We start from the raw sequence: 27,102 nt of genomic DNA, 5'->3' as shown, positions 1-27,102 counted from the left end.
TTTATTATAATGTTTGAGACGCAAACATTTTCAAATACTTAGGATAAGTGGTGAATCAAATAGCACGGACGACATATTACAACATATTACAACGTATCACAAACACTGCATGAAACAATAACGAAGCCGCCAACATCAGTGAAATTAAAGTTTGTTAACAACTCAAACCATGTATCAGCGCAATCTTAGTACGTTGTCGTACCGAGGATGCACGATAAAACTTCCGATGCATTCAACTGTATTAAATTTAAACTCTCTTATAATGGAAGGGATGTTTCATGAAAGACCCACATTAAGAACACGAAGTTTGCATATTGCACGCCATTTTAAACATATGCATCAAATATTGCATTTACTATGTTAAACTGTTATAGCTAAACTAGGAAAATAACTAAATGTTGCAATTTATTAAAAAAAAGATATGAATATTTGTTTGTAATTTTTGTTTAAACCTTTAATTTGTAAATTTAGGTAGTCATTTCAGAAAAATATGAACATTAAGGGTTAGAAATGATGCCGAATTTTGGGCTCAAATTTCACCAAAAAAAAGACCATAGTTTGTTGTGTAATTTAAAGAAATCCTCCAGTAAGGATAAGAAGTTTATTGCGGCTGATGTTGACACATATCTCTATGAGGTTGGGGGAAACATTGGTGAACGCTGCCTGCCCGACAACACGAACATGTTGGCTCTGTACAAGGTCAACCCCAACGCTGAGTGGGTCTTGAAACACAGACAACGCATGAAAGCCGATTAACCGCGTCTTAAAATTGTTCGACAGAGACTGAAATTTTGCTGGCAGAGAGAATTGGCAAAACCTCGTATTTAGCTGTTCTGACAAAAGCCCTCCATCCCATTTCTTTGTATAGCTCTCATTTCCATTTAGAGCTCCAATAACTATTTTGAGCTCCCATTTCTATTTAGAGCTCACTTGTGTTTTTAGAGCCCTAATGTCTGTTTAGAGCTCCAATTTATATGTATTGCTCCCATTACTATTTAAAGCTTCTTTGTTATTGTATGTTTTCTGCAAAGTATTATACATGTATTATAATTACTGATGCTGGCCCTTTTTGACCCATATCCGACAGTGCTGTCCCATTACATTTAATGTTATGTGCATCACAAATGTTGCGCTAAGTTGTTTCTTGTGTTTGTATACTAGATGATTATTAGGAATATGCACTATAATAGTAAATATGGTTATACACATGTTATTAAATACGTCTGAAGATGAAAGGGTGTTTTTGTATTTTTTGTTGTTGTCAGACTTAATCCTTGTATAAATTTGTATTTGGGACAACAGGGCTTAATGAATGTGCGTAGAGCATCTTTCCAGAATAGTCAGTGCAGTCCGTACGGGCTAATAAGGGTGGACACTTTCCGGCGGATTGTTTAAGCGTAAAGGAAGTAAACAAAAATCCCGTCTATACGGGAAGTGTCGTCTCTGATTAACCTGTGCGGACAGCATTAAGCCCTGTTTTCTCAGAGTGCGGCATATTATAATCCGTGTTTGCGATTGAATAGGAATACTTAAGGGTATTTACCATAAACTCCCTGGTTTAATGAAAGAAATTTCTGATGTAAACACCATCACCAGCACATATTGGGCATTCCACACTTTATAGCCGCTTAATAATCCGAGCAATTAAAGCATACCAACATAAAATCATGTAAGTTACCTTTGTACCCATTGATCTCCATACTCAAATACTGTAAACTTAACTCAAAAACACAAAATGACAGAAAAAGATCATGTCCCGAATAATAATGCGTTTTACAGTATAGACTTCAATGACTAGTTTTATTCCAAAATTATATTTTAGCCCCGCTCTGTGAACAGAGGGTTAACTTTAATGCATGTGCGTAAAGTGTCGTCCCAGATTAGCCTGTGAAGTCCGCACAGGCTAATCAGGGACAACATTTACCGCTTTTATGATATTTTTCGTTTTAAGGAAGTCTGTTCTTAGCAAACATTAATTTAGGCGGAAAAAATTAATACACACATCAGTGTATTAATATTACAGACACTCGCTCGTTGTTATCAATATTGCCTTGAGCTAAGCGAAAAGACTTTTCAAACGCAAAAGTGCGAACAAGCTTACACTATTATTTAAGGGCTAACTGTATCCGATAATTAAAACCAAAATCTTGATCCGCGAAACTAAATGACTGATTGACTGAGTGAGTGACTTTGTGATTGAGTGACTGACTGAGTGAGGGAGTGAGTGAGTGAAGGAGTGAGTGAGTGAGTGACTGACTAAATGAGTGATTGATATGCATCTATTTAAAATGTATTCTTCACCATTAAGGCATAATAATGAACGTATCGAAACTACTGGAAATGCGTCCCTGGGTTCTCCCTGTGGTTTGTGTTGGAAGCTTAAAGTGATATTATGGGCATCTTTTCACGTCATATACACTTATATTTGTAAATGCAGCATCAACATACTAAAACAATATGCTGGAAAGAGCAAAATAATCCATTTGAATGTCAACCGTACTTTCGTTTTGACAACTGTCGACAGAAATGATTCGATGAACGATGTGAGTCTAAATGTAGTTTTCATGCAGATTCGTTCATACGACACAAAGGCACAATTTTGTTTTACGGATCGTTTCGGCTTAGAGGACTGGTTGAGTCATGTAAAATATAGAAAATAATACATATTTTTTATAAACAACTGGTAGCAAGATGAGTTGAAGATAATGGGTCAGTTACCACATTTTAACTAATTCTTTTGACCTGTTAATTCTTTTCAGCTCAATTCAACAGTGAAAAAATGCCCATACTATCACTTTAACAATTGCTTATATTCACATTGTCTTGTTTATCTATTCATCCATTCATTTATTAACATGATCGTCCGTGTTAGTGAGATAAATAACTCTCAAATCTTGAATGCAGCGATTAGATGCAATGAAATGTATTATTATCCGTAGTTCAAAATACAACAAATGCTTAAATATAATGGTTAGACTTAACCACCAATCAGTCAAACATCAATAATTCTTTAAGAGGTCCAGATATCGGAAAAGTAGCACCGGAATCGGATTCAGGAAGACAAAATCACATCGATTGGACTATCTTATTGTTTTATTTCACTGGAATGTAAGGTGTACTGGGTTTTGCGCTTCTATTAAAAGGGTGCTGCATTCTTATCGAAATGCACAATTTAAACTCAATAATTCTTTAACGAGTCGAGATATCGAAAAAATTAACACCGGATTCGGATTCAGCGACAAAAATTCATTGAGATTTCACTATCTTATTGTTTGATTTCGATGGAGCGAACGAGCTAGCGAGCGAGCGAGCGTATTTCATTTGTGCAGGTAAATAGGACTGCATGAGAAAAGGGTGCTTAATGCAAAACATTTTTTGATTATAACTTTTTTTTTCTTTTTTTTTTCCATTTTTTTTTTCAAACTTTTAAACAACACTATAAACTGTTTATGTTTTATTGAAAACCATTTTTTTTTTCATTATATGATACGTATGTATTTTTTTATTTATTTTTTAAAGATTGATAACTTTTGAACGGCTGTAGATATCTTAAAAATTCCAACGAATTCGTGATCAGCGTGGTCATAGGCATATATAATTAAACATCTGTTTATTTTATTTCAACGTTATTTTTTTTTAATAAATAAATAATTTATTTATGTTTTAAATGTTACGGACATAACATTCCGCATCTATCGCTTCAATATCATGTTCTTAAATCTATCCAACAGTTCTGCATTATAAAACAAACGTTTACAATATAGTTAAGAAACTAAATCACTCGCATCATGCCAACAGCTGAGTCTGGGATTGAAGCCGGATCGCCTTGGTGAGAAGCGTGTATACCAACCACTGCGCTGAAAGGACATGCACATGTGTTTTCCCAGAGCGAGGCTCATTTTGTCTTTCAAATGAATTGTGCTGATGCAGAACTTACTGGTAAGGATTTCTTGACAGCTGATATATAGATATACGAGGGTCGCATGATAGGAAACATGGCTTAATGCACACGCTAATCTGGGACGACGCTTTACGCACATTATGCGACTCATATCTAATGCAGGTGTTTCGAGTTTTAACTCGAAAAGCAAAATAGGTTTGCCGAATGGTTTTCATGGGTGAGTCTTGGCCCGATGTTCTACAACGCGGTGGTTAGTTTCGAATCTCTGACGACGACATAATCAGTGTGTTCTTTAAAGTGATATTATGGGCATTTTTCACTGATGAATTGAGCTGAAAAATTTAACTGGTCAAAAGAGTTAGTTAAAATGTGGTAACAGACCAAGTATCTGCAACTCATCTTGCTACCAGTTGTTTATAAAAAAATATATAAATTATATTCGATATTTTACATGACTCATTCAGTCCTCTAAGCCGAAATGATCCGTAAAACAAAAGAGTGTCTTACGTGTCGTATGAACGAATCTGCACTTAAACTTAATTGAGATTCACAAAGTACGGATGATATTCAAATGCATTATTTTTCACTTTCCGGGATGTTGTTTTGGTATGTTGATGCTGCATTAACAAATATACATGTGTATGAAGTGAAAACACCAAAAATAAACAACGGTTGCGATAGACACCTATACACTGTTAGATGCCCATAATATCACTTTAAAAGAGCAACCGACATTGATTGCTATTAAAATCGTTGATTATACACTGATTGATACCCAGGACAAAATGTTCAGTACACTCTGGGTAAATGAGAAAACCCAGCCAGGCAGCCTCAAACTGTATGCGGCTTCGGTCAGTATACGATTTGGGGTTGCCTGACTGGTCAAGAGTACATTAACGCAGTTATTACTTAGTTGACACTGCATCTGATGAACGGCCGACGTTTATGGTCCTGCCTTTTCTTTGCATCAGAGTAAGCAAGCCTAGTATCAGTTTTAAAGATCAATCGATCTTATTCCGAAAGATGCAATCAAAAACGTATATCACGCAGCTTCTAAGAAAATCCCATTCGCCCAAATGCAAGCGAGCGATACACCTTCACTTCAATAAATGCACCACAAACTCTCGTCTGTCAACGTCGCTGCCAATGAAATACATGTTGCAGACACACTTAGGAGACAGTTGATAACCACTAAAGGAATGGGCGCGATCGCGAAATGGCTTTTCATCCAGAAGAGAAAGAGAACTCTTTACAAATAGGCACTACTTTCGACAATCACCACGTGAAGCAAATATCTTAGTGTGTTTTCACCATAAATCAGCCAATCGTGATGCAGCGACTATTTCCCGAATCCCCGGCAAAATGTGAAAATTACCATAACTATTTCCGGAATACCCCGCAAAATGTGAAAATTACCATAATTAACCAAAGCATACGCGCATGCCCACACCACAACATAGTCCGCATACACAGCAACTCTGCTACATTACAGTGCACACAACATACATTCATTTATCTCTTGCGCTAATCATCACCGCTCAATAATAAATCACTCAAAACACAATACGAAATCCGCTTCGAACTACTTTCCACATCCACTTCTACTTTCCTTTTGCTTTCACGGGCCTGATGCTTTCAGTTTCACTTTACTGGCGCAATCCGCAATTACATGACGCACGCTCACATACGCACGCAAATAAACAAAGCAACATATCACATACATAGAATAAATACAGAAATAACAACGTACTAAATCACTTGGCTTATATCTCTGCTCTTCTCAAAAATCAGTGCCATCAAATGCCCTTCATACGCGCTATTCGCTATGTCGACGACAGCCCTTTCAACATAGTAGTACATAGCCCTACAACAACAACAACAAGCGCGCGCCAAATATGGCCGATTGAGGAAAGACACAATGAATTGCTCGCAAGTTAGCAGTCAGAATAGCTTTGTATCAATGTATAATGCACACCAACTTGTTAAATGACCATTTACCAGGTGAATACAACTGCACGGAGTATTTGGTACGTAGACACAAACATGTGAAACTTTCAAAAAGTCGAGCCCACGATGTTCCAACGACTTTTTTTCAAAAATTCAAAACTTAACGAAAGCCCAGTAAATTCTCTCATCCGATCTAGTGAGATTTGATTGGATTTTATTCGAGTTTAAACTTCGTTAAATCATCTTCATTGCGTACAATATCTAGGATTATTGAGAGTCCTTCCCTTGGCTTGAACCAGTACATGCCAGGTGTCCTGTCTACTTTGAACAGTTGATCTCAGAGGATTAAGCTAGGCAAGCTTTCGTAGCTTTCAAAAAGCGTAATCCAGTTCTGTGAACACTTTAATCCTTACCTTGATTGCTCTTTTACACCAGGACGTGATAAGACTGGAAGTACCTTGTTAGCGCCGCGTACAACAAAAGGGCTCCAGAACTCCTGTATGTCCATGGGAAGGTCAGCATTCCGTCCTTGCTGTCTCATGAAGTCAGATTGCCAGTGAGCTTTGTTTGGAGTATAAAATTCAAATTACAGTGATTTTTTTTGCCCAAAATTACCGCAGATATTCGGCTGCTTCCCAATTGCAAAAAATGACGTTTTTTCCCAAAAATCTGACCAAAATTTCCCAAAAAATGACCAAATTTTCCCAATTAAGCCAATAAGATTACAATGTCATCCAGCGTTAATTTCGTAGACCGAGTGCCGATCAAGCTTGTCGAGTCTTAGCCGATCGAGCTTGTCGAGTCTTAGCCTAATGACAAATGACTTACGAATGTTCGCGAAAGTAGCCGAATACGATTTTCCGTTGCTCTCTCTATATTGCGGAGGATACCAACGATAGTCTATGTATCCCGATTATTAACGCCTGTTTTTACACATGTCCAAGATGGCGGCAAGCAGACGAGAAGTTTGCGATGAGCAGCGAAAATGATAAATAACACTAAAATTAACAGCGGATATCACATGGTTGTAAGGAGATAATTTAATGTGTGTGTCAATTAACGCAAAATACTATGAACAACAACAAATATTTATTAGAAATGTTCACAGTGAATGTGCGTCACGGTAATCTGTGTTGGGAAATTGGAGTTCACAAAGTTAAAGCATTTAAGACGAGAACCGTTCGAAAATGGAAAGAGACAAACATGATTTGATTTATATGTTAGTGGATCTGTGTATATTCAGATTCATATGCATATTCTGCTTTATTATGTTTGTCACGCTGTATAGTTTGGTGAAATAGCATTGAACTGAGGATGTCAATTGTGCAAGATATTAAAAGGTAAACAAATGAAATGTATTATTTTAGCTCCATTTAATACAACATTAACACAGCAAGAACACAAAAGCGTGTTTGTTAATATTTGTTAATGTTTTCACCATATCATATTTTACTTTAAAAAACATCCTGAATTAAATTCATACTCTTAAAGAGATTATGATTAAATCATAATGGTACATGACGTAACATGTATATTGAAGAATCTATAGATTATTGCAAGTTTAATATGCATGTGGAAGGATATTAACTAAACGTTGTAAGAAGACATGAAAGCAACACTTTATAATATAAAAATGCTGTCAAACATGAACTTAGCAATTTTTATTCTGTTCTTATAATCATATTTATAATGTTTCCCAATTTCATGGTTTATCGCGCTATTTTTCCCAATTTCAAGGTTTATCGCGCTAATCTTAGCAGAAATTGCCCGAAATCAAAATCTTGCTGACTTAATTAAAAGTAAATTGTGTTAATAATTTTGACTTAACTGTTATGCTGGTCTTGTAAAACTAATCTTTGCATTTTTAAAAGCTGCTTTTTAAACAGCATTACTAGTATTTTGTCAACTAAAGGCATTAAGTTCAATGTTTCCTTCCAGAACTTTGATCTGAGAACGCTGGGCGAAATGCATAAAGTGTCCTCCCACAGGGACCACACTTTCAGCATTAACTGGATTTTTGTTTAGTATAGACTTTCTTTTAACAAAACATTCCATTAAAATGGAAAGTGCCATCAGGCTAATCTGGGACAACAACTTATGAACATGCATTAAGCCCAGTTTTCCCAAGACAAGGCTCAATTTGTTAACTTGAGAGAGACAACCAGTATATGTTTTATGTTTCCTTTCAGAGCACGGCATATTTGGTGTACCTCTGCAAACACTGTTGGAACATGACCAGAAACTGGCACCCGATACTAGGGTGCCTATTGTGTATCAAGAAGTAAGTGGGGTGTAGCCTATGGGTATGTTTAACAGTAAGTGGCATGTAGCCTGTGCACTTTACAGAATAAAGTGTGATGTAGTCGTGTGTGCAACAATAAATGGAGTGTAGCTTCTTGAATTCGGTAAAATATTATGGATTTTATAAGCAAAGTACCGTCAGTAGAAGTTTTGTTTCAACACTGAAATTCAAACACTAATCTGTTGTTATATGCTAACATTGTGTACAAAATGACATTAATTATAACTTTTATTGACATCTAGAACTCGACTGTATACTATAATAAGTAGTTAAACCATTTAAATCACATTTCTAGCAAAGATATTCGAATGAGAGCTTGTTCTTTGTCAAACTTTCCAGTTCTAAATTTTGTAGTGTCTGTAACCTTTATAAGTTTATATGGCAATAATTTTGTTGTTTCATTATGGAAAAGTATAAATCCTACATTGGCTCATGTGTATCCATGTGATGTCCAAGTTGGCCAAAATTGGTGGTGCTGTATTGTACCATTAAAAAACAGCAACTCAATAAAAAAAAGTTACAGACACTACAAAAATATGTAAAAAATGAAGGAAAAAAATCCCTGTTCTATTTCTCATAAATATTTTGTTTTACTCATGAGAAACTTCCATCTTTTATGTTGGAATGTTACATCATACATTGTGCAATAGATTAATGTGCAAAAAAAGGTAAAGCAAGACCTCTTGGGATGAAATATTGTAAGCATTCTTGTGGAATTATTTTATGAACAATTTATTTAGGAACAATATAACCTGATTTTCTTTTTCTAAAATGATTTATCTAAATATGTCTGTGTTCTTTACGATGATACAACCCTTTAATATGGAGAGAAGACAAGAGCAAACCTTTTGTAATGACTCAGGTATGTATCTACCATTTTGATTATGCTACGCTAAAATTCGTAGTGTCTGTAACCACTAACTTCCTTCTGTAAGCCTTAAACCTTTTTTGTTATATGTGAGTAAAATGAAACAAAATTGTATTTTGTATTACATTGCTGATGTCTAAGGTGCATTATTTAGACATTTTCTGTCTGAAATTTGAAATATTTATCATAATAATGTAAATAAATTGTCTTCATAGTGTAGCTTTCCATAAACTGGCATTTTTTTCAATTATCTCCTAGAATATGCAATTGGAAACATAGTTTTTTGCATTAAATATCATGGGAACAGTAAATCCAAACAAAACCATTTGAGAATTTACTGAGATCAGACACAATATCAAACAGTTTGTTTTGATGGTCATATGGTTACAGACTCTACAATGCCTACACATTTAACTTATTATTGTTCATGCTATCAAAGAGCATATGAAATCATTTTTAAAGCTAAAGTGATGAGTTTTAACCATGTCTGAAGTAACTTCTGTTTTTTACTTTGATCCAAATGGCTGCATTTAATCATTTCCTTTGCTTATGAATGGATCAATGAAGACATGCGCACTGTATGCTTTACACTACATGTATATAAATTTACATTCTTATACTTTAATTAGTAGCAGAAACTTTGAAGAAAGGAAAATGAATTTTGTTTCCGTTCTTGTTTCAGGAAGCAAAGGTAAATCAAGCAAAAAAGAAAATATATAGAGGATATTTGTTGGATTCGGTGGATTATCGATTTTAATTCACGAGTGATCAAATAAAAATTTTTTTTTCTATGATCACGAGTGAATTAAAATAGATATTCCACCGAATCCAACAAATTTTCTTTTTATTTTATGCTTTTTTTTACAGTTTATATACATTTTTAAAGAGTTTAACTAAAGAAAACTGCGATAATGACATCATTTCGTAAAACAATGACGTCATTTCACAGGAAACATTGAAAACTATCGATAATTTTCACTGATAATTTTCACTGTTTGAAACAGTGAAATGATCAGTTTTAATTCACTGATATTTCTCTATAAACCACCGGAAAGCATAAAATAAAAAATAAGACTAGGTTTGGCTGCATGAAGGTTAAGCATTGGGAGAACAAACGAAAATATGAGAAGCTAAAATACAACTATGATGCCTTCGTAGCTGCTAGGCTAGAGCAAAAGAATGGAATCAAAGGACATTTTAGTGTTTGCTTTGGAACAGAAATCAGATTGAAATACATTTATTTTGAGAGTTAAGCAAATTTGGCCTGGAAGAGATGACTGTTTACAGGAATCAATAGATGTCATCTTGTTTATAGCGCACAAGATCCAAAGATATTATTGAAAGTGGACTTCGCAAATTCAAATTCAGTGCAAACATTACTTAAAGCTTAAACTTCTCTGTGATTATCTTGATAGCTAGAGTAACAAAGGGTTATAAATACATCACTGATTTGCTGCTTGCAAAATTACATTTTTTTTTACACTGAAATGTTTGGTAAGTTTTCCGCACATTATTTGGTAATGCTTATTGCTGCATAATGAAATTCTAGATTATATTAATTTGAAACTCTATACAGGTGTGCCAATTCATACGAGATGCCAAACTCATAATGTCAGATTAGTCTTCTTTGACTTGTATGTGCCCAGCACTGAGAATTGTCAAGCTACACGTCTCCTGGACAGCTATTGTTACCCCATGTGTAGTGTCTGTAACCAACTCAGATCATGTACACAAAAAATGTGTTTTAACAAAAATTCTAACAGATCAAAAATCATTTGATATAATGTTCAAGTCACTGTTTTTATGTAAACTTGCTTTTATAGTGCATTTTTTAATGCTTTATGCCATTCTGCAACTGTTTTTGGAATCATATATTTTGGTAGTGTCTGTAACCAAACTTATGAGCATGCAATTCTACCTTTTATGAAAACTTATGCTTTTTCAAACCAATTGTTTCGATTTATTTTGTTTGAATATACTTCCTGGTTTCAGACAAATGCCTAATTAGCTATCTTGTGGGTCTATAATGAAAGTTATAGAAAAGTTTCTTGCTTGGTTCTCTTTTGGTCTGATACCTGATTAATTAATGCTTTGATTTTTTTTGTTAAGATAGTAATCACCTTTGGTTTTTTGCTTTATTTCAACAGTTTATAACCTGTAGTTGATGTTAAAGTGAAAATATCTGACGTTTTGAAGTTATGTTTTTCTTGCATATTATATGACTAGTGTAGTGTCTGTAACTTGTTATATACCATAGGATGAAAATGTTAGATAAAAAAATAATGCATGCATGATCAAATAAAATTCAACTTGATTTGAGTAGGGGATACCTTGAGCTTTAAAAATAACACCAAGGAAATGCTGTATCTACAATTTCAATTTTTTAGGTGAGTGAGACTACTATGAGCACCAATACCGTGTTTTAGCCGATAGTATATTATATTGCAAATGATTAGGAATTGACATTTTCTCAAAAGTGAATGCAAATCAAACAAAATCTATTGAAATCCCTGTGTATACTTTCAGATCCTGCATTATTTATCCAAGAACTGTCTGGACACAGAGGGAATACTGAGAATACCGGGCTCCTCCACGAGAATAAAAGTAGGTGGAATAACTGTGTGTAATCATTTGGGCCGTACTCTGTAAAATGGGGGTTTAATGCCTGTGTGTAAAGTGTCGTCCCAGATTAGCCTGTGCAGACCGCACAGGCTAATCAGGGACGACACTTTACACTTTTTTTGTATTTTTCATTTACAGAAAGTCTCTTCTTAACAAAAATCCAGTTTAGGCAAAAAGTGTCGTCCCTGATAATCTGGGACGACACTTTACTCACAACTACATAACTACAACAAAAATTTGCGAATCTGAAACTTTTTTTAATTTTGTCAATTTACCAAAAATGTGAGGAAAACTAAATTTAAAGGGCAATTATTGGGCTGTGTTTTCAGACCTTGAGACAGGAAATGGAGGAGAAGTTTTACCAGGGAACGTTTGTCGTTTGTCTGGGGGCCTGACCTGACCCCTAATGATGTGGCAGCCCTTATGAAACAGTTCCTTAGGGATCTGCCTGTACCGCTATTAACAGACGAGTATATCGACGCATTTGCTCAAGTTGAAGGTGAGAAGCTAGTACTTTAGTAGTGTGTTACCATTTTTGGTGTGAATTAAAATTGTTTTATGAAAACAGCAAAGCACAATACTGGTAATGGATATCAATATATATTTGTGTACTCGCACATGACCTTAGAAAATTCAACTTAAAGAGTGTTCACCGGGGCACTATATATACTGTCAAAAGTTGTATATGACATCTTGAAATAACCGCTGAACTCTATAACATAAAAATATATTTCAGACAAATAACATGGCCTGAATGGAATCAGTCATTAAATGACAGATCGTATCCAATGCAAATGAGTTTCGTTCTTGGCAAATAGGGCTGAATGCTTTTGCATTAAGTGTCATCCTAGATAAGTGTGTGCAGTCTGCGCAGGCTATTCAGGGACCACATATTCCGGTTAAAGTGGATTTTTGCTAAGAATAGACTTTCTTTAAACAAAAATACCATAAAAGTGTCATCCCTGATAAGCCTTTGTGGAATGACACGACTTTGTATGCACGTGCATTAAACCATTTATGCCTAGCGTCTCGAAAAAAGGCCTTGACAAACAGCGTAGACCAAGATGAAACGCCACATCATGCCGCGTCTTATCAGGGTCTGCGCTGTTTGCTTAAAAAAAATTCTGTAAGAAATATTCTAAATATAGAAATATTAGGCATAATAGGCATAAATGGGTTAAACCCTGTGTTCTCAGAAAGTGGTTCAAATGTAAACAAATATTGCAACACCTAGATATTATATTGTTTCAGATAAATAACTTGTGAACCGATTGACCAATGGGCTTAATACTTTCCATGTGCATTGGCCTTTGCCAGTAGAAGACCTCTATTAAAATTGAGGTCACTAGGTCAACTGTCAAGGTCACTTTCTTATTAAGAGTGAAAATTGTGTCTGATAAATAACTTGCGACTGGATTGATCAATCTGCATTGGCCTTTGCCAGTAGATGACCCCTATTAAAATTGGGGTCACATGGTCAAATGTCAAGGTCACTATCACGCTAAAAATGAAAATTGTGTCTGATTAATAACTTGTGAACTGATGAGCTGATTGGGTTGATACTTCCCATGCGCATCAGCGTTGGACGTTATGTGACCCCTATTAAAATTGGGGTCACTAGTTCAAAGCCCTGTTTTGGGGTGGGCATATGTCTCCAACCGTGAAACTCTTGTTATATTTATATTATTTTACTTCAGAACTTCCTGACAAGAAGCAGCAGCTGCATGCGTTGAATCTGCTCGTGTTACTACTGCCCAGCGTTCATCGGGACACTTTAGGAGTAAGTTCAGTGTTATCTGAATTTGGTATTAGTCACCTCCGTTTGAGTTGACTGCATTTTGGTGATTCTCTCAAATTAAACTGTTCCTTTCATTTTTTGACTGTTTCCTTGTAATATTCTGTACATACTTTAAATATTATAGGCATTTATCTATGACCTTCATTAAAAGTGATGGTATATGTGATCATTTTGTATCTATGACCGTCATTGAAAGTGATAGTATATTTGATCATTTTGACTATATTTTTAAACTGTTTCATGCACACATAGACAGATTTGATAAAAAAATCAAATTCAGTATTGAGTTTTGAATTAAAATGAATTTTTCTGACGCAAACATATATGAAAATTTCTACTTTACCGACAATTTGTCAAAATTAATACAACATACTAAACTGTAAATAATGCCCAGGGCTCGAATTTAACTTTTTTTTCTACTTGCAAAAAATTGCGAGCAGCTTTAATACCAACTCGCAAAATCAAAAACATTCTCGCAAATTTTGATGGAAACATAAAAAACCCTTGGTTTTAGTTTAGTTCTATTTAAACAAAATAAAAGTACTTAACATGTACCGGTATACACATTTTATTTCTGCAACCATACAAAGATATCAGTTCCTTGTACCACAAGGGCCCACATTAGGTTGATTGACCATCTTCATCTATAACAAGTTTTAGTCTTATTTTAAGTTATTTTTTCCACTAATTCACTGCTTTCATAGAAGGATTTAAAATCTGTTTTTTTCTAACTAAACGGTTAACTTTGCTTTATCTTTTGTATTATGTATATTTTGTGTTATTTCCGTCTGTGGGAATAAAGTGACAAGTTATTTTTCGCTTCAATGAACATGTGTGAATAGTCGACTGTTTCACTGCCTTTGTACCAATACCATCCGCGTGTCTGTATATACCAGTCAACATACAAGGTGCGCGCTTACGCATAAGGGTTCTTGGGCGTTCTATAAATTGACCTAAGATTTAGTGATCATGTGTCGAGCAGCATTATACCTACTCATTTCTTTTCACTATTTACTTGCAAAAAAATACTAGTGGCTTAAAACTTGACTCGCATTCGGTATTTTTTACTCGCATTTTGCGAGTGTGCGAGTGTTAATTTCGAGCCCTGATGCCTTCTTAAAAAATACTATCAATTTCAAGGTAGATATTTTATTTCAACTTCACATTATAGTGTGTTGTTATCAATGTTTCTGATAACAAATACGTGAAAGCATTAAGTGTTTTGAACATTGTTTACAGATGGGAGTCTTTTTACCATAAGTGTTTCTGTTTCAGGCACTTCTGGACTTGTTGCTAGAGATCATCAGCCACAGCAACACCAACAAGATGAGCCTCAACAACGTGGCCATGATCATGGCCCCTAATCTCTTTCTGGCCCCTAAAATAGGGAACGCAAACATCGGCAAGAACAAGGACGCGTTGGACCTCGAAATCAAGATGGCACGGGGGACTTCTAATATTGTACAGATGATAACTCGATACAAGCATATCTTATGGACTGTGAGTATATTCTTTTTTAGCATTTGTAGCAAAACTGTTCACAATTTATTCCATCTTAAATACAATTTAAAGCCACATAAATACTAAAAATCAACGAATGTTTCGTAAAATGTTTTGTAAAATTAACCCATAATCAACCATTGTTACTTATAGCAAAAGCAAAAATGTCAACTCTAGATGTGGTATGTTAATATAGATTTAACGAGATACAACATGCTGGTTTTTATTTTTTGTGTCCCAATATATATCATGAGAGTTTTCCGCCTTGATATCCAAACATTTACGAGCAAACGCCAGATTGGCTTCAGGCAGCTTTGAAAGCACTAGATAGTTCTCATTAGCTGCTGGAAGCCAATCCTGCGTTCGCTCGTAAATGTTCAGATATCGTGGCGGAAAATTCATATGAAATATATTGTGACACACAAAATAAATACGAGCATTTTGTATCTGGTTTAATCTTAACAGGCTTATCTGGGAGGATGCTTTAGGCACATGCATTAAACGCTTTGAATATCGTGTCGATGGTGATTAGATACAAACACATCTCGTGGATAGTGAGATATTACTGACCTTTCATTATAAAGCAGTATTCCTTAAATAATTTTTAAAAAAGCAACAGGTATAAAAGTGTGTAATAATTTTCATTGTATCAAATGTTTATCAGCATATATATTGACATTGAGGTATATTTCTTTTAAATGAATAGTCAATGTAGAAATGAATGGAATGAAAATTAATTGGAAATAATGCAAAATGCACAATCAATAGAATTTAAGTTTAAATGATATCTATATTATATAGATGTTTAAAAAATATATATATTTGGGTCTTAATCTGTTACACTTCATAACATTATTTGTGTATTACACATACTTTATAACATTCTGTTTTGTTCTACACTTAATAAAATGAATTTTTGTTTTTCAGATTCCCACTTATCTGTTAGGTCTTGTCCGTAGACAATACGAGCAGGAGCAAGTAAGAAAAATAGAGAGAAGTCGGTGAGTGTCCCATTATTTTTGCAATTAGTTTAGTTTAAACTATTTATTTTAGCTTGATTGCATGGAAAGCCTAAGGCTTATTTGAAACGCTCTCGAGTCCGTTTCCTGGGACAAGAATCAGTACTTGGTGTCTATGGGGGAGATCTAAAGAACGGTCCCAGAGTGGGGATGGAACCCATGACCTCCAGATTGCTAGGCGGACACCATATCCACTTCACCACTTCACCTCAATATTTGCCGTTGAAATTATATACCATATATTTCCTAATAAATTCCCCCTAGTGCATGTTGCACAGTTTCGGTTATGTTTTAAAAATGGGGCTGTTTATAAGAGAATGTATTGCATTATACAAACAGACCATGATAAAATATATTTGTCTTTTTATTATTACATTCAAAATGGTATATATGAGCGGTATATATGCTCTGGGAAAACAGTTCTTAATGCAGGGATGACACTTTCTGTCAAGACTGGATTTTTGTTATGCCCCCTGATAGAAAGATCTGTAGCATATTGTTTTTGGCCTGTCTGTCTGTCTGTCATTGTATGTGTGTATCCCAAAACTTTAACCAGCGTTAAAGTTTGGCCAAAACTTTTTGAATATTGAAGATAGCAACTTGAAATTTGGCATACAAGTGTATTTCATGAAGCTGCACATTTTGAGTAGTGAAAGGTCAAGGTCAAGGTCATCCTTCAAGGTCAAAAGTCAAAAAATACAATCGCAGAGAAGTAACAAGCTTTAAAAGGGAGATAATTTCTAAACCTGCCAAATAATATATTGAAATTTTATTTCAAAGCGGCGCAAAAGTGGGCATTGTGTTTCTGAAAAACACATCTCTTGTTCAGAATACACTTCATTTAAACAAAAAAATCCAAAAAGTGGAAAGTGTCACCCTTGATTAGCCTTTGAACACTGCACAGGCTAATGCGGGATGACACTTGATGCACACGCACTCTCTGCCTAGACTGGATTTTTGTTCAGAATATACTTCATTTAAACAGAAAATTCGAAAACATGGAAAGTGTCATCCCTGATTAGCACACTTCACAGGCTTATCAGAGATGACACTTGATGTACCATGCATTAAAGGGATCTTTTCACTGTTTGGTAAATTGACAAAATTAAAAAAAGTTGTTTCAGATTCGCAAATTTTCGTTTTAGTTATGATATTTGTGAGGAAACAGTAATACTGAACATTTACCTTGGTCTAATATAGCCATTATATGCATCTTTTGACGATTTGAAAACCTAAAGATTATAAAGCGTTGCAACGCGAAACGATTGAATTATTTGGAGAGTTCTGTTGTTGTCATTTAAATTTACGAAACTACGAAGATTGCTTATATAAGGTATAAAATACTTAAACTGTGTAGACCCGGCGGAATAGTCGAGAGGGCTAATGCGTTTTTACTTAAGACTAACTCCAGGACTCCGGTGGTCACTGGTTCGAGCCCTGGTACCGGCTACTTTTTTTTCCTTTTTTTATTATCCCCCGCCAGAGGCGGAAGGATATTGTTTTGGCGTTGTCTGTCCGTCCGGCTGTCCTTCCGTCCGTCCGGCACTTTTGTGTCCGGAGCCATATCTTGAAAGTGCTTTGGCGGATTTCATTGAAACTTGGTATGAGTATATATATGCATAAGAGGATGATGCACGCCAAATGGCATTGTACACCATCTGTTAAAAACAGAGTTATGGCCCTTTTGTATCTTGAAAAAATGCTTTTTACTATAGGCACTTTTGTGTCCGGAGCCATGTCTTGGAAGTGCTTTGGCGGATTTCTTGAAACTTGGTATGAGTAAATATATGCATAAGAGGATGATGCATGCCAAATGGCATTGTACACCATCTGTTAAAAACAGAGTTATGGCCCTTTGTATCTTGAAAAAATGCTTTTTACTATAGGCACTTTTGTGTCCGGAGCCATAAGTTATGTGCTTTTGCGGATTTCATTGAAACTTGGTATGAGTATATATATGGATAATAGGATGATGCAGGCCAAATGGCACTGTACACCATCTGATAATAACAGAGTTATAGCCCTTTGTATCTTCAAAAAAATGCTATTATTAGTGTCAAATATAACACTTTTGTGTCCAGAAGTATATAGGCGGGGGATATCAATTCAACGAATTTGCTTGTTTTATTTTTGATTTTTTACTGGAGCTTTTAAGATCCAATGTTTACATTTATCAATATAAAGCATTTAATAACAAACTTCAAAATATGCCAAAATCTGTGAAAAGGCCCCTTAAAACCCATTTTCCCAGAGCTAGGCTCATATTTTTAAATCCATTTTGTGATGGTTTGGATTTTTTTCAGAAAATGAAGTTCCTTGCAAAGAAGGACAAAACTGATGTGTATAAAAAGCCAGCATTAAAACATGAGGTAATTTTACTAAGACTTACTTTTACCCTTTCCTCCATAAGAAGCAAAGTGAAAATGGCTTTTTCAAACAGCATAAAACCAGAACAGCCTGCGAGTAACTCGCAGTCTGTTCAGGTTTTATGACATTTGCTGCTCATCAGTAACTAAGGTTTGGAAATGAAGTCTTTAAAATTTGAATATAATAAGAAAGGTCTTTAATTAAATTGACTCTTTAAGCGACTACAAATGCGTCAAGATATGTATCTAAGTGGTAAAGGGTTAAAATCATTACTTTTCCTGGAACGAACAGTTTCTTTTATACCTAATGATCAAATATGACATTTCTGCAGTAAAATAACAGCAGTGAAAATAACACAATCATTCTTTTCACCGATGAAAAGAACAAATTTTCGGAATTCCTTTTTCTATTTTTAGATTATCATATCAAGATGTACTTCCCTTGTTTATGTCCTTGTTTATATTTTTCTATGATCACGAGTAAAACAAAATTGATATTCCTCCGAATCCAACACGTTTTCTTTTAGTTTTATGCCTTTTTTTACCGTTTATTTACATTGTAAAAGAATTTAACTGAAGAATTTCCCTGGAATAATGACGTAATTTGTCAACAAAATGACGTCATTTCGTCAACAATATGACGTCATATCAATGTATTGAGGCACGCCACGGGAGAAACTCTGAGAAAGGGTAACTTTTCAGCCAAAGGGAAACAGCTGTCAATTATTTTCTTGAAAAAGGGGCATAAAAGAAACAGAAAATTTGTTCATGTCAATGTAAGATCGTTTGTTATTTCACTCGTGATCATAGAAAAATAATATTTTCTATGATCACTCGTGAAATAACAAACGCTCTTACACTGGCATGAACAAATATCCTCTATATCTTTGATTTTGGTGGATCGATCCTTGATTTTGGTGGATCGATCCACATTACTATCTTGTTGTTGTAGTTGTTTTTTTCCAAAATCAGAAATAAAAAATGAAGGCGACCACAAACTTGTCATAAAAAAAATAAGAAAATGCATTGATATGTAAAATGATCTTTGTTCAGCTTTGAATGATACATGATTATCTTTGTTCAGCTTTGAATGATACAGATTCCCTTAATCCTTTTATCCTTAGAAACACAGTAACTAGGGCTATTATATACAACCAGCATAAAACCAGAGCAGCCTGCGAGTAACTTTGTAAGAGGCTGATCAGCACCTGAGATATGGAAATGAAGCCTTTAAAACTTGAATCTAGTTAGAAAGATCTTTAATTAAGTTTACTTTTCTAAGGGATGGCAAATGGGTCCGAATGAGCATCTAAATGGCAAAGGGTTTTTTATTAAAAGGACTGCCATTTTCTCCCTGTAGGCAGATTTCCAGGAAGGGTTCATCTGTGTGCTTTACGCTGCAGTGCTTTTTATCTGTGTAAGAAGTATATGTTAAATGCAGTTGTAATCTTTTTATACATAAATGCAGAATAAGTACAGTAAAAAATAGACTTGTGTATTAGATGTGCATAAAAGGCACATTTAAGGTGCATTTAATCTGATACTTATACCACTGCTTTCAATATGCATCAAATACACTTTGTTTGAGAAGGAATTCCCTTAAGTTACTGCCACTTTCTCCTCCTGTAGGCTGATTTCCAGTTCGGGGGTGATCCGTGTGCAGCCCCCAACCTTGTAAGAAAGTCCTTTGATTAGAGACAATTTTTTAAGGGACTACAAACACGTCAAAATGCATATATGAGTAATAAAGGGTTAAAATGTTTGCCACTTTCTCTCCCTGTAGGCAGATCTCGAGGTAATGGTGATCCTTCTGTAGGCTTCCACCTTGACCAAGTCCAGTGCCATGCAGCTCAGGTTTTTTTTTCCACTTTTTGGGAAGATAGCCCATGGCTTTGGAATTGGGAATTTTATCAGCATTTTCATGAAATTGGGAAAATAAATTCATTAGCCTTTTTTCCACACGAAAAGTCCACTGATTAGGGAAATACTAAATTTGATTTAACTCTTTATAATCATTAAAATAAAAGAAAAGAATCATATAATACTTTGTTTGATGTAAATATTGAATTAAAATTGAGATAAAATACACATAAGACTTCTTTCTAAAAAAAAAAAAAAAATTTTCTTGGAATTGGGAATTTTTTGCCACATTTTGGGAAAAAAGTATACTTTTTGGGATTGGGAACATAGCCGAATTTCGGCTATAAAATCGGGCCAAAAAAAACCTGCAGCTTCACCACTGATTAGAGCCTTGGTCTGGGAAAACAGGGCTTAATGCATGTTCTTACAGCGTTGTCTCAGATAAGCCTGTCCTGCACAGGCTAATCAGGGACTATACTTTCCCCTTGTAAAATATTGTTTTGTTTTATACCTGATACTTGCAAATGCATTAATCCCTGTTTTCCCAAAAAAGATTCTTATATAAAATAATATTATTAAATGTACAAATTTGCTTTAAGAAAATGTCCGTCTCTTTCTCTCCCTGTAGGCTGATTTCCAAGAAGGGGTGATCCGTGTTCAGGCCCCTTCCTTGACTAAGTCCAGTACAGCCATACAGCTTGACCAGTCCATAACTGCGGGAGACATCATTTCAAGATTCACCGTCAGTCCACTGAAGACAGACAGCAAGTAAGTGAAAATGTACTAGGGCATAATTTATAAAAATATTCAGCAATTAAGATGTTATCAATAAGGGCACATTGTGATCCAGCATACCGTACCAATAGAGGATGGAAAACAGCGGATGCTCATGAAAGGGCAGGGCGGCCTTTGGAAAGGGCAGCGTGGCGCTAAATTGCTTTGAAAGGGGGCAGTGTGGCGCTACAAAAAATGGCATGGCGCCACGCCACGGTATAACGGCATGGATAAACACTTTACTGATGTCTGCTGCCAAGTGTCATGATTCATGGGCAGTCAGATGAGTTGTTGAGATATTTAGAATTAATTAGGGATGGCAACGAATACCGATATTGGTATTCGGATATTCGGTCATCCTTCCGAACGAATATTCGGATATTCGGTCAACATCTGTTAGAAAAAAATCAGCTATGTTTACCGTACCATTACTCCATGAATTCTACTTTCGTTTTTACCGGAAGTTCCCCGGAAGTGACTAAATATTGACACAGCATTGCCGTCGCTAATTGTTAAAATTGAATGCCGAAAACTGTTTTTAAACTTTTAATATTGTAAATCAACAATAGAACGAGAAACATAATATTTACATGACGACAAAACAATTACATAACAAAACAGTTAGATCTATAAATAATTTAAGCTAAACTTAAAGATAGTATTTACATAGCGAACACGTGCTTTAATATTGTACATCAACAATAGAACGAGAAACATAATATTTACATGACGACAAAATAATTACATGACAAAACAGTTAGATCTATAAATAATTTGAACTGAACTTAAACGTATTATTTACATAGCGAACACATGCAAACAAAACACCGTTGCCACATTTAAAAGTCACTCGGATCGGCGTCACTGGGCACATGAACATTGTTCTTATTTAAAAACACGATTGCGTCGACCAGATCACTGGCGAGTCTATTTCTTAGTTTATTGATGAGCAATCCAGTGGTTGAGAATATGCGCTCAGATGGCATAGAAGTTGCAGGTACATATAGAACACTCCTAGCAACATACGCGACTTTCGGAAATTCGCTCTCGTGACGTTTCCACCAGTCAAGAGGTTTAGCGGTTGGCTCCATTTTCATAAGCAAATATCTTTGAAGTTCGTCAGAATTCTCTTGCTCGGTTAGAGGTTGAGTAAATTATTTTCTAAAAGCTTTTTTGATTGGACAACGTGATTATAACCATACGATCTTTTTTGTTTTTCACACCAAGTCAGCACTTCCTTTACTTATTTAATCTTTTATCATGTTAAATGTAATTCGAGTTATTAGATCAAGACGGGTCGGTGTTTTAATTGCCATACGGTCTTATTTGTTTTTTTACACCAAGTCGGCTTTTCCTTTACTCATTTAATCTTTGATAATTTTAAATGTAATTCGAGTCATTGGTTCAAGTGCAGGTCGGTGTTTTGATTGCCGATGCGATTAGAACCTATCATAATTTTGACACAAAGTGACTGTCTTTGTTAGGCAATTAGCGGGATTTATGACCGGTATACTGTCATCACCATAGCGACGAATTATCCGGACTAAACATTATGACACGAGGAACGACTTTTTGTACAATGTTTGAAGCAAATTTCACGAATACAAAGTCTTTGAAATTACTCGATTTTTTTATTTTTTTCTTCCGAATATTCGATTCGGAAAATAGTATCCGAATATTCGGTCCGGGACCGAATATTCGGATATTCGTTGACATCCCTAGAATTAATCAATTGCAATCTAAAAAAATAAACACAATAAAAGTTGTCGTGTAGTAGTGAATTTGGTTTTATTTAAAAAATAAAAACAGTTATCTCCAAGTTTAAATTTGAATTTGTAGTTAAATCAAATACATTTTCCTCCGAAACACGCGCTATTACTGGGGACCTTTGGATTGGAAAAAAACAACGTTATTGCGTTTAAAACTGGGAAATTGATATTGTTTTTTTGTGCCTACAAATACCTTAAAATGAAGAATAGTTTTGTTTCCAAATATTGCATTTACTATGTTAAACTGTTATAGCTAAACTAGGAAAATAACTAAATGTTGCAATTTATTATAAAAAAAAGATATGAATATTTGTTTATAATTTTTGTTTAAACCTTTAATTTGTAAATTTAGCTAGTCATTTCAGAAAAATATGAACATTAAGGGTTAGAAATGATGCCGAATTTTGGCCTCTAATTTCACCAAAAAAAGACCATAGTTTGTTGTGTAATTTCAGGAAATCCTCCAGTAAGGATAAGAAGTTTATTGCAGCTGATGTTGACACATATCTCTATGAGGTTGGGGTAAACATCGGTGAGCGCTGTCTGCCTGACAACACAAACATGTTGGCTCTATACAAGATCAACCCCAACGCTGAGTGGGTCTTGAAACACAGACAACGCCTGAAAGCTGTTTGATCACGTCTGAACATTGTTAGACAGAGACTGAAAGTAGTCTGACTGCATCTGAAAGTCATTTAGCAGTGCTTTGGAAAAACAGGGCTTAATGCATGTGCGTAAGTGTTGCTCCAGGTAAGCCTGTGCAGTCGGCACAGGCTAATCAGTGACAACTCTCAATATGTTTTTCTCAATATATTTTTCAACTCCCATCCATATAACCTTATAACCTGTTCAACGTTTGTAAATATATTAATGAAAACAATTGTTTTCTCAATTTTGAAGCATTTTTTAGCAAAACAACAACAATACTAATTTCCCAATGTTAGTCAAAACGCAGCACATTTTCCCAATCCAAAGGTTCCCGGCCCCATTCCCAAAATGGTGAAAATAAACACTGCAACACTTAAGGCACAACAATTAAGCCTAGTTATCCCAAGTTCAGGCTCTTTTGAAAGCGTCTAAAAACTGTTTGACAGAGACTGGAATTTTGCTGGCAGAGACAAGGTTGTCAGGAATTGCTTACTGTGAAATAATTTATATTTTTGGTCATGGCATTTTAAGATTTTTCAAAAAATGACTTCTTGTGGACACGTTAATTGCAGGATTTCTGATTTTTTTTTAATTCGTGGATCGGTCAACCTGTGAAATGAAGAAAAAGCATTGTCCCTTAAATTATAATGATCTAAAAGTATATACATTTTAAATTTTGGTAAGCTTGTTCCAGAGCTTTTAAGCAGAAGGGAATACTATTAATGATTTTACAGTTCAAATGTGAGCACATTTTATCAATATTACTGATTGAACAGGGCCTTTGTTAGGCAATAAAGTATTTATTAATTACATATTAAGTGCAAACAATATTAGTTTACTGGGAAAAAGTAATTCATGTAGTAAAATTAGAGGATTGTGCCAACTTTGCTTGTGATGATAAAATAGACCTATACAAAACCATTCAGTATTTGTTTTTTTCAATACATGAATCAGCACACCACAATTGTATATTACATGACATTTGTATTAAAATTGAGACTCCATGCTTTTGCTTATAATAATGTGTTAAGTAAATGTATGGAATGAAAACGCACGTGAATATTTATTTCTTGGAAATTTAGTTTAGATAAATGATACAAATGGTTTTTGATGGAGGGCTTTGTATTTTTTCAAGTAATTAACATAACCATATTACTGTTTAATATTGATCTTATTCTAGCAGTGTACATTTGTTTGGTGTTAATTTGTACTTTAGTACCAGGTGCATATGTTATATTGGTCATTGCATGACCATTGACTCTTTAGTACCAGGTGCATATGTTATATTGGTCATTGCACGACCATTGAATGATATTTGATATCAGTCATAACACATGCAAACCGTAACTTTTATTAAGGGCGTACATGTGTAAGTGTATTTAATTTTTTCTCAAGCGGTTGACATCTTTGACAAATGTCTGTGTGCATAAATCAGACAGCTTGTACTTCTGCGGTTGTGCCTTTTTTGTTGATCAGTGTTTTTTTATAGGACGAAAAACACGTATAGATTTTCTGAACCCTATTGAAAAATGTTCGTATATTCATCGTCATGAAATTGTGTGGATTTTAAAACAAAATTATGGACACAAATTTATTTATTTCTGATTTTGGAAAATTAAGGAGATGTCATCATCGGCCATTTTCGGATGTGTTCGGATCTGTTTGTGTTAAATTCATGGATCAGTCAACCCTCACAATCAACACAAATTATTGTCCTATGAAGAATATGATTTTACAGTAATATATCTCAACACATTTTCCTTCATTTTGCTGAAGAATAAGGATAAAAGCTTTATATAAAACACCAAATTGCACAAAGTCAGTTGAACCCTTGCCAATGTCTGTTTTTGTGTTGTTATTGTTGTTAGATATTTCAAACAAGTCTCATTAGAAGCTGTGCGCTCACTTTTTCTACAAGTTTTAGCCTCGTTTTAAAGAACATCTCAATATAATGACTGGTCAAATCACAGATATTTTGAATGTATGTCCCTCTTAAATGCCATAGTCACCTTTACAATCAAATGTTTAACTGGAAAAATTGATATTGTTATTTGTTCATAGAAGAAATATGTTTTACTTAATGTTGGTAATTTGTCATTTTGGATTTTCTATTTAATTGCTTTTTTTTAAATAACGTTTGTATGAAAAAAGGATTCTAACACGAGATTCAAATAAATATCATGTGCAACTGAAATGTTAAGTATATTTAACGATTGTATGCTTTAGTTTTGATGTACATTTTGGATTATTAATGACACGTTTTACGTGCCCCATATGTAAAAATGTGTCTTCAAAAAGTACTTCCAGGTTTCCGCTCGTTATCACTTTCTCCAGAGCGCTACCAAATGTCGGCCATATCCTCCGGAAACACCTGCCCACACTCCACACTTCGATCGAATGAAAAACGTATTTCCTGAACCCCCGTTAGCAGCATTTCGGATAGACTGGAACCTGCAATATTAGTTCATAAAAAACACAACCGAATGTTTTTGCGGGTTCCAAACAGGAGCGGACCTTGTGGGCGCAGAGGTGCGCAATCTGTCCGTACATGATGGAGGCCGAAAAGTTCAGCGATACCACCGGCAAAAGTTACAAAGTGCGGAACGAGGTCACCTGCAAATCCACCAATGTAGTCTACGCTGTACACTGCGAACGATGTAAGACCTTTATATACGTAGGGGAAACGGGAGATACCCTGTACCAGCGACATCTCCTTAACCTGTCCCGGATAGGGACTCGACACAATGACCCGGTTGCCGAGCACTTTTACACAAATGGCCACAGCGTCGCGGACTTCCGGATCATGGGACTCGAAAAATTATATGGATCGGACGAGTACCGGAAGACCATCGAACAACTTTCGAAGCGTAAACTGAGGACGTTCAAACCATATGGAATAAACACAAAAGACTAATAAACATATTTAATAATATAACGTCACTTCCTTTAAACATGATATGCTTCACAAATAAATGCCGCTCAAGAAGACCGAGAGGTCGAAAGCTACGGCAAATTTAATCAAAGCGTTTTATTGTTTATAAACGGCTAAAAGCGACTTAATTATATATATATATATATATATATATATATATATATATATATATATATATATATATATATATAATATATATATATATATATATAACAAAGTCTCTATAAGCCTTGTATTATTTAAACAAAAACGCAGTATTTATTTTATGCCGATGCTTTCGACCTCACGGTCTTCATCAGCGGCCATTTTTTATTTCAAGATGTTTCAAATATGTACGGATATGACCTCGTGTATTTCCGGCGTCAACGATAACAATCGCGCCCTTTAATGTCTGTTTATTCTTGCACGTTGATGCCATATGATCGGTATGTCCTTAGTTTTGCCTTCCATAATTGCTCAATGGTCTCGCGATACTCGTCCGACCCGTCTGTGTAGAAATGTTCAGCTATCAGTTCACTGTGCTGTGTGCGAATACGCGACAGATTCAATAGATGTCGCTGGTACAGAGTTCCGCCGGTCTCTCCCACATACACGTTCTTGCGACCGCGACGACAGTTCACCGCGTACACAACGTTGGATGATTTGCAATCAACATTGTTTCTGACGCTGTACTTCCTGCCGCTGGGATCTGTGAAGTAGTCCGCCGTCATCATGTACGGGCAAAGGGCTAATGTTGGGCTTCCGGAAGAACATCCTATTGTGTTTCTTGTGGACTAGGATGTCTTGCAGGTTGCAA

At 35.2% G+C, this 27,102-nt stretch overlaps 1 protein-coding gene across 1 annotated transcript; it reads left to right on the top strand.

The window, feature by feature from the left end:
* The first annotated feature begins 7,907 nt into the window (after nucleotides 1-7,907).
* LOC127857251 (rho GTPase-activating protein 18-like) lies at nucleotides 7,908-25,562 on the top strand. The gene is given in 12 exon segments (XM_052393668.1): nucleotides 7,908-7,914; nucleotides 8,038-8,129; nucleotides 11,545-11,622; nucleotides 11,970-12,014; nucleotides 12,016-12,139; nucleotides 13,338-13,420; nucleotides 14,714-14,938; nucleotides 15,866-15,911; nucleotides 15,914-15,939; nucleotides 18,261-18,326; nucleotides 20,812-20,951; nucleotides 23,182-25,562. Coding segments are annotated over 12 exon segments (1,113 nt in total). The 3' UTR covers nucleotides 23,363-25,562.
* The last annotated feature ends 1,540 nt before the right edge of the window (nucleotides 25,563-27,102 follow it).

The sequence above is a fragment of the Dreissena polymorpha genome, chromosome 14 (assembly GCF_020536995.1).
Source record: "Dreissena polymorpha isolate Duluth1 chromosome 14, UMN_Dpol_1.0, whole genome shotgun sequence".
Taxonomy (NCBI): Eukaryota; Metazoa; Mollusca; class Bivalvia; order Myida; family Dreissenidae; genus Dreissena; species Dreissena polymorpha.
Note: the sequence above shows the minus strand (reverse complement) of the source record. Positions and strands in the feature narration are given on the sequence as shown.